At 43.3% G+C, this 14,112-nt stretch overlaps 1 protein-coding gene across 13 annotated transcripts in view; it reads right to left on the bottom strand.

Moving 5' to 3' along the window:
* The window catches only part of DOCK9 (dedicator of cytokinesis 9), a 254,190-nt gene that overhangs the window by 133,654 nt on the left and 106,424 nt on the right, over window positions 1-14,112 (bottom strand). For all 13 annotated transcript variants that reach the window (XR_824484.1, XM_010831507.1, XM_010831508.1 and 10 more), the window contains exons 10-13: window positions 6,312-6,386; window positions 4,850-4,990; window positions 4,274-4,477; window positions 3,764-3,886 (exon numbers count right to left, since the gene is read on the bottom strand). Coding sequence is in view for 12 of the 13 variants with exons in the window: in XM_010831507.1 (XP_010829809.1) it covers window positions 3,764-3,886; window positions 4,274-4,477; window positions 4,850-4,990; window positions 6,312-6,386 (543 nt within the window). In the remaining variant the exon portion in view is untranslated. The remainder of the gene's footprint in view (window positions 1-3,763; window positions 3,887-4,273; window positions 4,478-4,849; window positions 4,991-6,311; window positions 6,387-14,112) is intronic.

Raw genomic sequence — 14,112 nt, 5'->3', positions numbered from 1 at the left:
AAAGCAGATGACACCTAATATCCCCAAATTTTCTTGTTCTGGGATACTGCACTGTTACCACTACAAAGTCTAATTGATTCAGTCAGAGTAGAGTGTGAAGGGTCTTTTGCTATTGTTGTTCAGTCGCCAAGTCATGTCCAACTCTTTGTGACCCCATGGACTAAAGCACACCAGGCTTCCTTGTCCCTCATCTCCCAGAGTTTGCCCAAGTTCATGTCCATTGAATTGATGATGCCATCCAGCCATCTCAACTTCTGATGCCCTCTTCTCCTTCTGCCCTCAGTCTTTCCCAACATCATGGTCTTTTCCAATGAGTCGGCTCTTTGCATCAGGTGGCCAAGGTACTGGAGCTTCAGCTTCAGCATCAGTCCTTCCAATGAATATTCAGGGTTGATTTTCTTTAGGATTGACTGGTTTGATTTCCTTGCAGTCCAAGGACTCTCAAGAGTCTTCCCTAGCACCATAGTTCAAAAGCATAGTTCAAAAGTGCTAAAGTCTCTTTAGCACTCAGACTTCTTTATGGTCCAACTCTCACATCTGTACATGACTACAGATCTTTTACATTACTTAAGTAAATCAGAATCAAACCAACGTTGGGCAACATGCTGTACTGCCAGTGAACCAGTGTGAACTCTGCAGAGCTGCAGCATTGGTTCCACCGGGAGCTGGTCAGGAAAGCTGGGTCTCAGGCCCCACTCTAGACCTCCTGGGTCAGAACCTGAAATCTGACCAGAACTCCAGTGATCTGTGTGCACCAGGTCTGAGAAACGCTCATCTAGAAGACTCGGAAGGAGAACAGCAGCATCCTGTCTGCTTCTGAGTCAAACCGAAACCAGCTGTGTGAGTCCGGACCACTGAACCTCTCTGGACTCTGCTTCCCTACCTGCAAAATGAAGAGCACGAGCTCGACTTGCCAGTATCCCTTCTGGCTACTAAATATGACAAGTGTACTGAAACCACGTTGGGGAACTGAGGCCTTCAGGAGTGATGATGCAAACACTTCTCCACTGAAACAGGTTTAGGATCCAGTCCCTCCCTTTCTCCTTCCAGGGGGGCATGTCCATGCAAACTCGGAGATCATAGAGTAGAATGGTCAGCCTTCCCGGAGTGGCCATTTTACTTGCACATTTTCAAGTAGAAACAATTGCTTTTAGGTTTTAACAATAATGACTGTGTTGTGGACTAAAATGAAATATTTGCATATGTTTCACTCTTGCCTGCAGTGAACTCTCAGATTTACTGAGGATGCACATGGAATGCAATGCACGTGAAAGCCAGTGAAAAACCAGTGTGTGCCCTTTGGGTTTTTTCCCCCCTTTTCTTTTTTAAAAAAGTCTGTTCATGGTGGACACCTACAGGGACTCCTCCCAAAAATTTCCTCCAAACCAATGATTTCCTCCAAACGTTGCCTCAGGCCATCTTGGGAAACATGAAGAGACAATTTTTTTTTTTTTATAGCTCGATTACAGCTCAGAGTTTTATGCGGCAAGCAAGGAAAGTACACCCCTGAGGTATGAGGGTGGGCCAAACCCAAAGGAGAGGCCATGAAGAGACAATTTTGATACACAGGAAAAAACTATCCTTTAGTAAAATCTCTACTGAAGCTTCTATTTTTACATAAGATGGCTGAGTCTTAATCTCTGCTTGAATTGACTGCTTTGGAGGTGTGAACGCATGGGAAAATGTACACATGGCTGGGCTTCACATCCCGTAAGTATGGAGGAGGAGTAAATTCAGCAGATGCTCAGTGGACACTGGGAAGAATGGCGTCCCGCCTGCGAGGATACATGGTTTTCGCACCAGCATGAGCTGCCAAATTCCAAACCATGCACATGGCAGGCAGAAGCGGCCAAGCTGGTGCATACTAGCCTTGGAAACGTGTTACGCACACAGCAGGGGACTAGATCTTATCTTGGGCATTCACTGATTATTAATCAAAACACCAAAGAGACTAAAAGAGCTTCTCATCCCAGGTTTTACAGACTTGATTTAAAAAATAAAACAGCTTCTCTCCAGATAAACTTGACTCAGCTTTTATCAGCCAGAAGGGCATCCCGTCTGAAGCTGTGTGCCTGGGTACATGGGCTCTTCCTTGACAGGGGCTGTAGTAATTGATGATGATGTCCTCTTGTATGTGTCAGTGGCTTGATTTACAGTCTCCCAGCACTGACTTGTACATTATCTGTTTGATCTTAGCACTGTTCCTGAGGGAAGGGAGGGACAGGTAGCAGCACCATCTTTCAACTACACATGTGACACCTGGGGCCCAGAGAGGTCACATGACATGTCCAGGCTGGCTGGGCACTCAGCACCCAGGTCTCTGACTCCTAGGACCTGTCATTTAACAATCATCCTGCATCTTCGTGGACACGCCTGTGATGGACTGATGACCACAGAGAGGAAGCTCTGAATCAGCTGAGAAGACCTCAATGAGAGCCGCCAGGGTGCCCCAAATCCTGCTGACCAGTCTTTGTCAATCAATGTATCAGGGTCATCTCACAGATGATCAGTTATTAAAAAAAAAATTGTTTAAGAAATAGAAGTACTGTAAAACTGGCACAAGCGGCACTCAAATGGCTGACTCAAACCAGGCAGCTCAATATGCTGGAAAGTGACAGTCATGTGTCCTTTGGCGACTCCGGAAGCGGGAAGCTGAGCGGGCAACTAAACCTTTGTAAATCTAAGTTTTTGGAAGTGTGACTTATGTCCACTCCTAGGTACCCCCAGGTACCGAACACTACACCAAAGTAATGAACACAGAGCACATACACCACATGTGTACTTCCCTTCCCTCTCCTGCCTCATGTCACACTGCCTCTGCCACCAGAGCCCTGTCCCACCTGACAAAACACAGTGGGCTCGATCTGCGGACACTACCGGCCAGACCATCCCAGCCAGGTCACCTCCTAGTCTCCGGACTCACATGTAAGAGTAAATGGATCCAAATTTACAATTCCGGGACCTTGGACACATGCCAGCAAGTGGAAATGAACTCCATTTAAATATAATATATGTACTTTTTAATGAAATAAAGTTTACTATTAAGCTGTTAATTCCTTTGCCAGGACAGTCTAGCCAAATGAAGTATTTATTTATACATGAAATTACTTTTCACTGAAAACTGGACACATAAGGTTAACTCTTAAGAGTAAATCTACAAGAGTAGACAAACCTAGACAGCATATTAAAAGAGTCATTACTTTGCTAACAGAGGTCCGTAGAGTCAAAGCTATGGTTTTGCCCATAGTCATGTACAGACGCGAGAGCTGGACCATAAAGAAGGCTGAGCGCCAAGAACTGATGCTCTCGAACTGGGGTGTTGGAGAAGACTCTTGAGAGTCCCTTGGACTGCAAAGAGATCAAACCAGTCAATACTAAAGGAAATCAACCCTGAATATTCATTGGAAAGACTGATACTGAAGCTCTAATACTTTGGCCACCTGATACAAAGAACAGACTCATCAGAAAAGACAGTGATGCTGGAAAAGATTGAAGGCTCCAAGAGAAGGGGATGACAGAGGATGAGATGGTTGGATGGCATCACCAACTCAATGGACTGGGAGACGCTGAAGGACAGGGAAACCTGGCGTGCTGCAGTGCATGGGTTACAAAGAGTCAGACACGACTGAGCGATTGAACAAAGAACAGTGAAAGCTGTCTATCTCTTTTAGAACATAAATATGGCTTAACTGTGATTTCTTTAAGCATTTCTATTCCTACTTTTTTCCCCCACTGCTTTTTATCATCCCAAAGTCATCCATACCTTGGAGGAGTCGGAACTCTTCATGTATGGCTCAGCACCATGGGTGATGCTCCCCTGAAGTACTTTTTCAATTCTAGCCACAAGGAATATATCAGGATGAGGACACGTGACTGAAAATATCCCCTAGGGAACAAACCATCTTCTTTAGCAAGCAGAATTTACAGTCACATTAAACAAATCTCACAAACATTAAAGATTCTCAATCAGCAAACAGCAGAACTACTCAGAAGCACCCAATGCCAAACTGGTTAACTCAACAACAAACAGTTCATCGTTCGATCAAAAAGGCTCTTTGGCGGGGGAGGCAACTAGCAGCAAGTTTAGAAAAAAAGAAATGAGAAGTCAAAAGCCATTTCTCTTTCAGCTTGCTTTGACAGCCTCGTGATATACGCAATCAATCTAATTAAGAGTCTCATTTACTCAAACTGCGCATTTTACGCTTCATTTACATATTTACACAGCTTGTACAAGGTAGGCCTTAGTGGCGTGACCACTGGGCCAGTCCCCCACCTGCTTCGGGTACTGCATGGAGGCCTCGTGGAGGATGCCCAGAGGGGCAGGCAAGCTCTGCCGGTCGCCGTTCCTCAGCGACGGGGACGTGGTGGCCAGCATCTGCCGCACTGAGAAGTGGTTCAAGTCCACGTGGAAGTCAGCAGAAATCTTCCGGTTGCATTTTACGTCAAACAGGGACAGAGTGACAAAGAAAGGCTCGACCTGGACAAAACAAAACAATACAGACCATCACTAGGGCTCAAACTGTTGGGACAAGAGAACGCTGCTATCAAAGAAGAGACCACTAGGGCTCAAACTGTTGGGACAAGAGAATGCTGCTATCAAAGAAGAGACCACTAGACCTGTGTGTGATTGCTGCTACAAGTTACTGCGAAAGTGCAACAGCCTCCCTCCCTGTCCTGAATCGTGAACGTCCTGTCTGGTGGCCCAAATGACCCTCTGCACTCTGATCTCACCCTCCGTTCTCCAACACCAGGAACTAGGACTGCGTGACATGACTGCACTGCAACGGGCTCACCTGAAACCTCGGAATGTGTTTGTTTTTTAATTTTAGTTTTTCAAAAGGAAAATTACGTTTGTAGTGGGCCCTTCTTCATTTTCGGCAACACAGCATTGCAGATTGAAAGATAAATCATTGCACTTGACGAGAATTCTTTTTCCAAACTTCTCTTCAAATGGCTTCACTTCTGGCTCAGCTGATGAGAAGTCAAGCTTCTTTAAAAGAAAATGCAAATATATAAATGTATTATGTTCCCACTAAGAAAAAAAATCCCATAATAAATGTATCCTAAGGAAATTGCTTAAAATATGGAAAAGCTATACATATTTATTTATGCAAACTGTGTTTACTATTTTATACATTTATGTAGTATATAATAATGGTCAAATAAATGATGGTATATCTACTCAATGACTGATTATAGAGCTTTAAAATTATTGTTATGAGTAACTCAAGTGTTCATCAACTGAAGTACCTATAATCAAAATGTGGCATATACTATAAATCCAATGAAATATTACTCAGCCATAAAAAGGAATGAAGTTCTGACATATATTACAACAAGGATGGGCCCTGAAGACATTATACTAAGTGGAACAAGCCAGACATGAAAAGGAAAAAATCAAATGATTCCACATCGATGAGCTTCCTAAACAGTTAAAATCTTAAAGGCAGGAAGTAGAATAGAGGTTACTAAGGGTGAGGGGAAGGAGATACAGGGAGCTGTTGTTTAATAGGCACAGAGTTTCTGTTTGGGAGGATGGAAAAGTTCTGGAAAGAGATCGTGCTGATACTTGTGCAATAATGTGACTCTACCTAATGCCAGTGAATAGTATGTTTAAAAATGGTTAAAGTGGTAAATTTTATATTGTGCATATTTCATCACACTAAACAAAAACCTATCCAAAAAACTATATGGTTTTGAAGTCTGAGAAGAGACAGAGGAAAATACTGATTATTAAATGGGGAAAAGAAGTTCTATTTAAAAAAAAAAAAAAAAGACAACAAATGAAGAAGAGGAAACTACGGGAGGAGACGCAACAGGACAGCTGGCCCCTCTGAGCAGCCCTGTTTGTGGGCAGCCCTGGAGGCCCTCACCACGCGTGTTTGGGGTGTTCTCAGGACACAGGTGTGGACTGAAGGATGGCAAGGCTTGTGTTTGGAACTGAGCTTGGGCCAGTCGGGAAACAGTACTGTCTACTGGGCAACTGTAGAGATGCATGCTATTTTCTTGGTGGTGGGTTTACAGAGTAAATTATATATGTTCTTTGTGGACTAGCACATCTTTGGATGTGGACTAGCACATCTTTGGATAAATCTCCTTCAATTCTCAACAATCTATGGAATATCAAATGTTCACAATGGTTGTGTAATGGTAATGAAATTACTGGTTTTTGTTTTCTTTCTCCTGAATTTTCTATATTATCATATTGCTTTTCATCCAAAATATATAAATAAGCAAACAAATAAGCAAGCAAATAACCTATCAAAGCTTTTCTTTCCTTGAACTAGTCTAAATATTAAAATACTTCTTACCTGAGCATCTGGGTCCAAGTAAAAAAGTTTAACTCTGCTTTCACTTTTCAGTTTGATTTCTGCTTCTCTGGCACTCTGATAACAAGATAAAACAAAAAATAAAAAGCACATTTAAAAACCTCCTTTTCTTACAGAGGTGTCTAAGTATGTTTGAAAGCTACCTGAAGAGCCAGACTGCCGGACAACCCTGCCCTCATCTTGGTGGGTCACCTGCACGTCAGCAAATAAGGACAGACTATGTAAGTACTGTGGGTAGGCGGTGAGGACAGACACAGTGTAAGATCTGTGCGGGGAAAAGAGAAGCTAAGACTTGATCCCCGCCCTTGCGAAGCTGACAATCGACTGGAGAGTCAAAACCAATGCAAACTATCATGTAAGAAACGAGTTGCCAGTCCAGGTTCGATGCACGATACTGGATGCTTGGGGCTAGTGCACTGGGACGACCCAGAGGGATGGTATGGGGAGGGAGGAGCGAGGAGGGTTCAGGATGGGGAACACATGTATACCTGTGGCGGATTCATTTTGATATTTGGCAAAACTAATACAATTATGTAAAGTTTAAAAATAAAATAAAATTAAAAAAAAAAGAAAAAAAAAAAAAACAATGCAAACAAAGCAAAAGAGAATAATTAAACATTACCATCAGGAAAAGCTTCATAGAGTAATGAAATAGGTGACCAGCTCTGAATGAAGAGGTAGAATTTAGACAGCAAAAAGGAGGAAAACATGCGCATTTCAGATCGAATGAAAAGGATGCAGAGAAAGGATAGATAATGAGAGCAGAAAAGAGTCCAAATGGCAGAAAGGACTTACAGTCCAGCCTGTGACTTGAGGGTAAAAGTAAAGGATGGGGAAGGAAGACGTTCTGGATGGTGGAATAAAGAAAACTATGGCGGATCTTGAGGGACAGCCGTTGGTTTTGGTGGCAGGCAAGGGGGGAAATGCTGATTCATTCAATAAATATTCACGAGCACATATTCTATGTCAGGTTAAGGACACAAACATGAGTGAAGTGCAGTCCCTGTCCCCAAGGAATACCATGTGGGAAGACAGGATATGAACAGCAATACGAACGGCAAAGGAAACCATGCATACAGCGAGCCAACCTGCACCAGGGGGTGGCCACGAGAAAGAGCTCCAGGAGGAAAGTCCATCTTGCAGGATAAGGACATTTGGCCAGAAAAGGAGAGAAGGGCGTTCTAAGCGGAGGGACTACAGGTATAAAAGCACAAGTTCACACTTGAGCAATGACCAAGTCATTCATTACAATGAATGGCACATGAGGAAAAATGTAGAGAAATGAGTCAGATTTGTATAGTGAGGCCTGGGGATTTCATTAAGAATCCAGAATCCAGAATCAAAAAATTCTGCAATATTTTCATCAAGGGAATTTACATTTTACAATAGATCTGCCCCACGGGTAGGGCTGAAGCGATGGATTAAAAAGGGAAAGACCAGGAGATCCACATGGTCTCTCCCAGGTTATGACAACAGGCTCCCGGCCTCACAGCAAGGCCTATAACAAACCCCACCTTCCTAGCCTTGGGTGGCCTGCTGGCTGACAATTAAGCTGGGAGGAAGAGCAGGTTTATTGAGAAGGTGGGAGACTGGATTCTGGAGATCCTGGGGGATTCCCAACTGGTAACATCCAGTAGACAGCCAGAAAGATGCAATGTGAACACAGGGTGGGGAGGAAGGCTGGAATCACAGACAAGGAGAACCTCAGCACAGAAGTCTTGGCGGGTGGGTGAGGGTCCCTGGGGAAAGTGTGAAAGCAAGTCTGTGGACGGAAACCCAGAAGCCCCAACACTGAAGGGATGGACAGAAGAAGAGAAGACACACAGCGGCAGCGATGGGGGCTGGAGCAGTGTGATCTGGGAACAGGCAGAAGAGGAAGCTTCTAGGAGAGTCACAGAAGTCATCTCCAGCCACATTGTGCCTCACACCTGATGCCTCTAAATCTATACCCTGCTCTTCCTGGCAGTCAGAGCTCTTAATAAAACATCCTCTCTCATCTGCTCCTTTGCTCAAAGATCATGAGTCACATCTCAGCACATGATCAGCAGAGACAACCACTGGAGAGGGCATCTAGTCCTCTCTGCTGGTAGCTTACCGAGGTCTATTATCACATTTCTAATCATGGCCAACTGGAAATTAAGTATCGTCTTCATTTTCCCAGCCATGGAGTTATTCTAAAATGTTTTTAGCCATGATGCAAGGGCTTCCCTGGTGGCTCAGACAGTAAAGAATCTACCTGTAATGCAAACCCAAACTCCATCATGACTATATTTAAACAACTGTCTACATCGAGCAGAATGAAATGACCACCAGAATATCAGCTAAGAAACTGGATACTAGTTCTAGTTCAGTTGTGAACTAGCTGTGTGAACTTGAGCAAGCCACTCAGCCTCCCTGGACTCAATTTTCATTTCCAAGTAAACATATTCAACAAGGTGCTGGCTCAAGTCTCCTTCCATGGCAAAGCTGATCTTGTTCCTCTCCCTGCAGCTTTAAGGCTTCTGGAGGCTCAGGGGCGTTCCTACAGATCAGCTCATGCTTTTGCCCATTGCAGGGCAGCTGGGAGGGGGTGGACAAAGTTTGAAATCCATCAAGCCCATCATTTTCCCTGGTTTTTCACATCAAAAGGGCCAGAATATGTGCACGCAGAATATACTTAACTGAACCCAAAGAAGAATTTGCTTTACTTTGTCCATGAGGTTTCCTAACAAAAATATCAGTACTACATGCTGTGAGCCACCACCCACAGTGACACATTCTTTTCCTGAATTTCTGCTGGATTCTTTGAACAAGGGCAAACTTTATGATCTCAGACACTGGAGCACAACTGGCATAGTAGCAGGAGAGCGTGCTCTCAGTCATGTCCGACTCTGCGATGCCATGGACTGCAGCCCACCAAGCTCCTCTGTCCATAGAATTTTCCAGGCAAAAATAGTAGAATCGGTTGCCATTTCCTACTCCAGGGGATCTTCCAGAAGCAGGGATTGAACCCGAGTCTCCTATGTCTCCTGCATTGGCAGGCAGACTCTTTACCATTGAGCCACCAGGGAATGGATCCTTAATGTAGAAGCATTCCCTGGTGCCTTTCTGAAAGATGTTTGTTGATTCGAGCAGACTAGGAGATGAGAAATGAACAAAGCAGGAATGACTGCTAAGGGCTCCATATAATTGGAGGGCAAACAGGGATGCAGATACATTAAAAGAAAAAAAAAATCAACTAGCCAAAATGGAATCAAAGCATGCTAATGTTGCCACTAATATCCAAGAGATATATTCTTCACCAGAAAAACCACTTACTGGGGAAGAAGGGACAATGTTAGATGTAAAAATAACCTCAGAGTGTATACTCTACCTTACACACGTCGACAGCTCTGCTCTGAGATAGATAAAAAGCAGGCTCAGCTTCTTAAAGTTCCTCCCAGCCCTCCCAAGGCCTAGAGTGCTTTAAAAAGAGGGTACATCTGATAAATAGTGTTTGAAACAATTACCAAGTAAAACTTAGGCAGTAAGAAAATGTGGCTTTGCCCCAGAGCCAGAGAATAATAAAATACACGAAGGTATCAGTGATAAAATGGGGTATTCATTCATAACAGCCAATATCTCTATGCTAGATGTTACCCTAAGAGCATATTTAAATTTGGTACAAGCTTAGGAGGCAAGTCTTATTTTATCCTTGTTTAAGGGAAAACACTGAGGCATGAGGGACATGTTTGGAGCAAACACTTTGCTCCAAAGTTTGCTCCAAACTCACAACACTAAATAGAAGTCTGGCTTCTAGCCGAGGTTGTCTGGTTTCAGTACCGACACTCTTTAATTATTAGACCAGAAAAAATAAAATAGGTAAAGAATATAAACAGGCAAGTCAGACAGCAAAAAAACCAAATGGCAAATAAACATGAAAATATGAAAAATATCACTACTAAGCAGCAGAATAGAAATTAAAGCAGAGAAACACCATTTTTTATTCCTCTGGATGCAGAGAAACAGGAATACGAGTTGTTACAACCTTTGGGGGAAGTAACCTGGTAATATTTAAAGCGCTAAAAACATGATAAACTGTGACCCAGAAATCCCACCTTGGGGAAGTCCTAGCGCTGAAATGAAGAGCACGAGCATTCAAGTTTTAAATACGTCACGGTGTTTATTGCGCAGCGCCTGTGTAGGCTAAAAACAGAAAATTATCTAGATGCTCGTGAAGAGGGAGATGACTAAATAAAGTGTGCAGTATCCATATTTGGAATATTATGCAGCTACGGAAATGAGTATGAAGACAAAAGATTGAAGGCAGGAAGAGAAGGGGATGACAGAGGATGAGATAGTTGGATGGCATCACCGACTCAATACACCTGAGTTTGAGCAAGCTCCATGAGCTGGTGATGGACAGGGAGGCCTGGCGTGCTGCAGTCCATGGGGTCACAAAGAATTGGACATGACTGTGCGACTGAACTGAATGATGGCAATGAGTGAACTAGAGCCTGTATGGCCCTAGAAGGACCCTTAAACAAATATTTTTAAGTGGAGCAAGTTTCAGAGTAATGTGTAGATCATGAGCACATTAAAAAACAAATAACCAAAACCACTACACATGTGTATACATGTTTCCATCAGCAATTGGTTTAGTGAAGGAGAAACTATAACAGGTTAATAACATTGGTGCTCTCAGGAATGTAGGGATGGAGGTTGAAGGGAAAAGATGAACTTTTCTTTATGTGACTTTGAATATTTTTACTTATTACAGAAAACATATTTATTTTCACTTAAGTTCTAGTAAAGACAATGAAATAAAATAAATTTGGGTAATAAGTACTTTCACAGTCTAAGAGCCCACAAAACAGAACTGTACAAAAAATAGCCCACAGACAATGCTGTCCAGCACTTCTCAAAGTGACAGAAACCAGCCCTACTCTTAAAAATAACCTGAGGTCAGTCCATACTGTGGATGGAAGAAGAACTCAATTGCTTCTCCCCAAACCCGGTTGCTGCCGTCCTACCCACTGTCTGTCTGATACTTTGGGTTCCACGTACAGGAAACCGAGAGGAAAATGCAGAAAGAAAAGTAATGACAGAGCCATTCTCTGTAAAAATTGACACTTCTCAGAAATCACAGAAGAGAATGAATTGTCTAAAACAAAAGCCATTGCACCCACTCCTGTAAAGCCCAAGTTTAATCACTAATGATACAGCCTGACAATGTTTTCTTCTTTTCTTCAGTTATGAACCATCCATTCAAGAGTTCCCAGAAGAACTACCGCAGAGTTTAGGCCCGGCATGCTGCAGTCCATAAGGTCACAGAGTTGGACACAACTCAATGACTGAACTGAACTGAACAGCTTAAGTTTACCTCTGAACAGGTAAAACAATCGGAGGCCAGAGTGTTGTACTTTGAGGGTGAGTCATCAGAAAAATATTCTGACTGTTGGCTCATTTAAACAGAATGGGTTGGAAATAGGAAGACTTTGCAAAATCCTTTGAAGTCAGAATATACACTTTTTAATTTAAAGAGCTGTCATGATTTGTTTCTACTACTTCCCTGATATTTAACTCCCTGGGACTACTATCACACCCTCTGTGACACAAAGCTGCAATAAAACATTCTAGATAAGGAAGCCCAAGGAATGGAATGCCAGCTCACCTCACAACACAACCCTAGCCAATTCCTTTGTGTTGTAACACAGTGACATAGTTTTCTGGACTAGGATACAGGGAAGGAAGCATTTATTACAATGTGGTGTAAAAACTCAGAGAAAGTGTCTGAAATTCTTTGGTTTCTAACAAATACGTGTGAGTTTGGCACCTTGATGCTTACTGAACCTCAGCGAGACTCTAAAGTCTGAAACACCACCTTCTAGCCCGTATTAAATTGTGGAAAATTTACCTAGGAAGGTAAATTCATTCCCTAAAAACAAGTTACACAGTAATAGGATGGGAGCAATTTTGGTTCAGCATCAAACAACAATTCTCTTTCCCAACCACTTGGGGAGACCAAATTAAGACTGAGCGGCTGTTTCTGAGTACAGCAAGAACACAAAAATAGAAAAGTTATGGAGGAAAATATAAGGAGAATGAGAGTTTTCTTCATACTATCTTTACACAGGAGAGGATATATATATGTGTGTGCATATTCATTCCAATGTTACCTAAGGTAAATGCAACCAGAAAAAAAATATTTATCAAATAAATAGTAATCAGGTTTACCACATGATCATATTACCCCTCGACAATGAAGAGGAGAAACCAATCAACTAACTTTAACTACAGTTTGTATGTTTAATAAAAATGTTTATAAGTCTATGTACTCTTGATACTTTAAATGCTGGTACATTTAGAACAAATACTGGGTTCTGTATTAGACAACAGAAAGAAAGGCACAGGTTTTAGGGTGTACACAGTATGTCCCCATCAGAAAACAATGAAGGTGTCCAGTACTAAACGTACAAGCAACAAAAGGGCCAGGAATATACAAAACACGCCGAAAACCTGAGTCCACATCACTCCTACTGTATGTCAAGGGCCCCTGCATTCCATTCCACAATGAAATATCAACTATTTTTGTACTAAAACAGCTTCCTCTCACTCACATCCTGTTTGGTTATGTCTCAGGCACAGCAGAAAACAAAAGCTGAGGCAACAGGATGAATGAAGCAGAAAGAGGGGCTGCGCTGAGAGAAGCCTGCCATTAAATCACACCTTTGCCTGCCCCCATTGTTCTAGTCCTTTCTCTGCAATCCAGCTCAACGGTGGCCTGACCTCCCCATGGACTGTTTCCCACTACCGACCTCTTAACTTCCTCATCCCCTTGACTAAACTCTCCCTTCTCGTACAGCTGTGGGACTCCAGTCTTGCTCCCCACCTCCCCAGATTCAGTCTCAGATTCTGCAGCTCTGGAATCCATTCCTTCTAAAATCAGGATAACCAGTGATCAATCAACCTTCCTCCTTTCTTAACAGGTACCAATGATCCCTGCTCCAGAAACACCAAAGGGAGTTGGAAACAGTCAAAACCACCCACACTTGGAGCCCTGGATGACGGAGGGGCTGAGAGTCGGGCACACACGTGCCTGAGCCCCTCATACTGTATTTCGCCACCAACCAGGCACCTGGACAAGAGGTCTCGCGAACAGACACCTGCCCACAGTGGGCAGGGATGGCAGCATGCCGATGAATGATGGCACAGCTTAAGTTTTCTTTTTCCCTTTGAAAAATTACCTTCTGCTTTTTTCTACCTTCTTTAAGTAAAATGGTTTTAGAACACTTGAGAGCTGGCGTGAGGTGGGCTGGTGGGTAGGGAGGGGGAACAACAGTTAAGCCCCTTATCAGTTCAGTTCAGTTGCTCAGTCGTGTCCGACTTTGCAACCCCATGAATTGCAGCACACCAGGCTTCCCTGTCCATCACCAACTCCCAGAGTTCACTCAAACTCATGTCCATTGAGTCGGTGATGCCATCCAGCCATCTCATCCTTGGTCGTCCCCTTCCCCTCCTGCCCCCAATCCTTCCCAGCATTAGGGTCTTTTCCAATGAGTCAGCTCTTCACATGAGGTGGCCAAAGTACTGGAGTTTCAGCTTTAGCATCAATCCTTCCAATGAATACCCAGGACTGGTCTCCTTTAGGATGGACTGGTTGGATCTCCTTGCAGTCCAAGGGACTCTCAAGAGTCTTCTCCAACACCGCAGTTCAAAATCATCAATTCTTCGGCGCTCAGCTTTCTTTACAGTCCAACTCTCACATCCATACATGACCACTGGAAAAACCACAGCCTTGACTAGACGGACCTTTGTTGAGAAA

This window comes from Bison bison, unplaced genomic scaffold (genome assembly GCF_000754665.1).
Source record: "Bison bison bison isolate TAMUID 2011002044 unplaced genomic scaffold, Bison_UMD1.0 scf7180017864527, whole genome shotgun sequence".
NCBI classification, from domain to species: domain Eukaryota; kingdom Metazoa; phylum Chordata; class Mammalia; order Artiodactyla; family Bovidae; genus Bison; species Bison bison.
The sequence above is the reverse complement of the archived record's forward strand: the minus strand, read 5'-3'. Positions and strand labels throughout refer to the sequence as shown.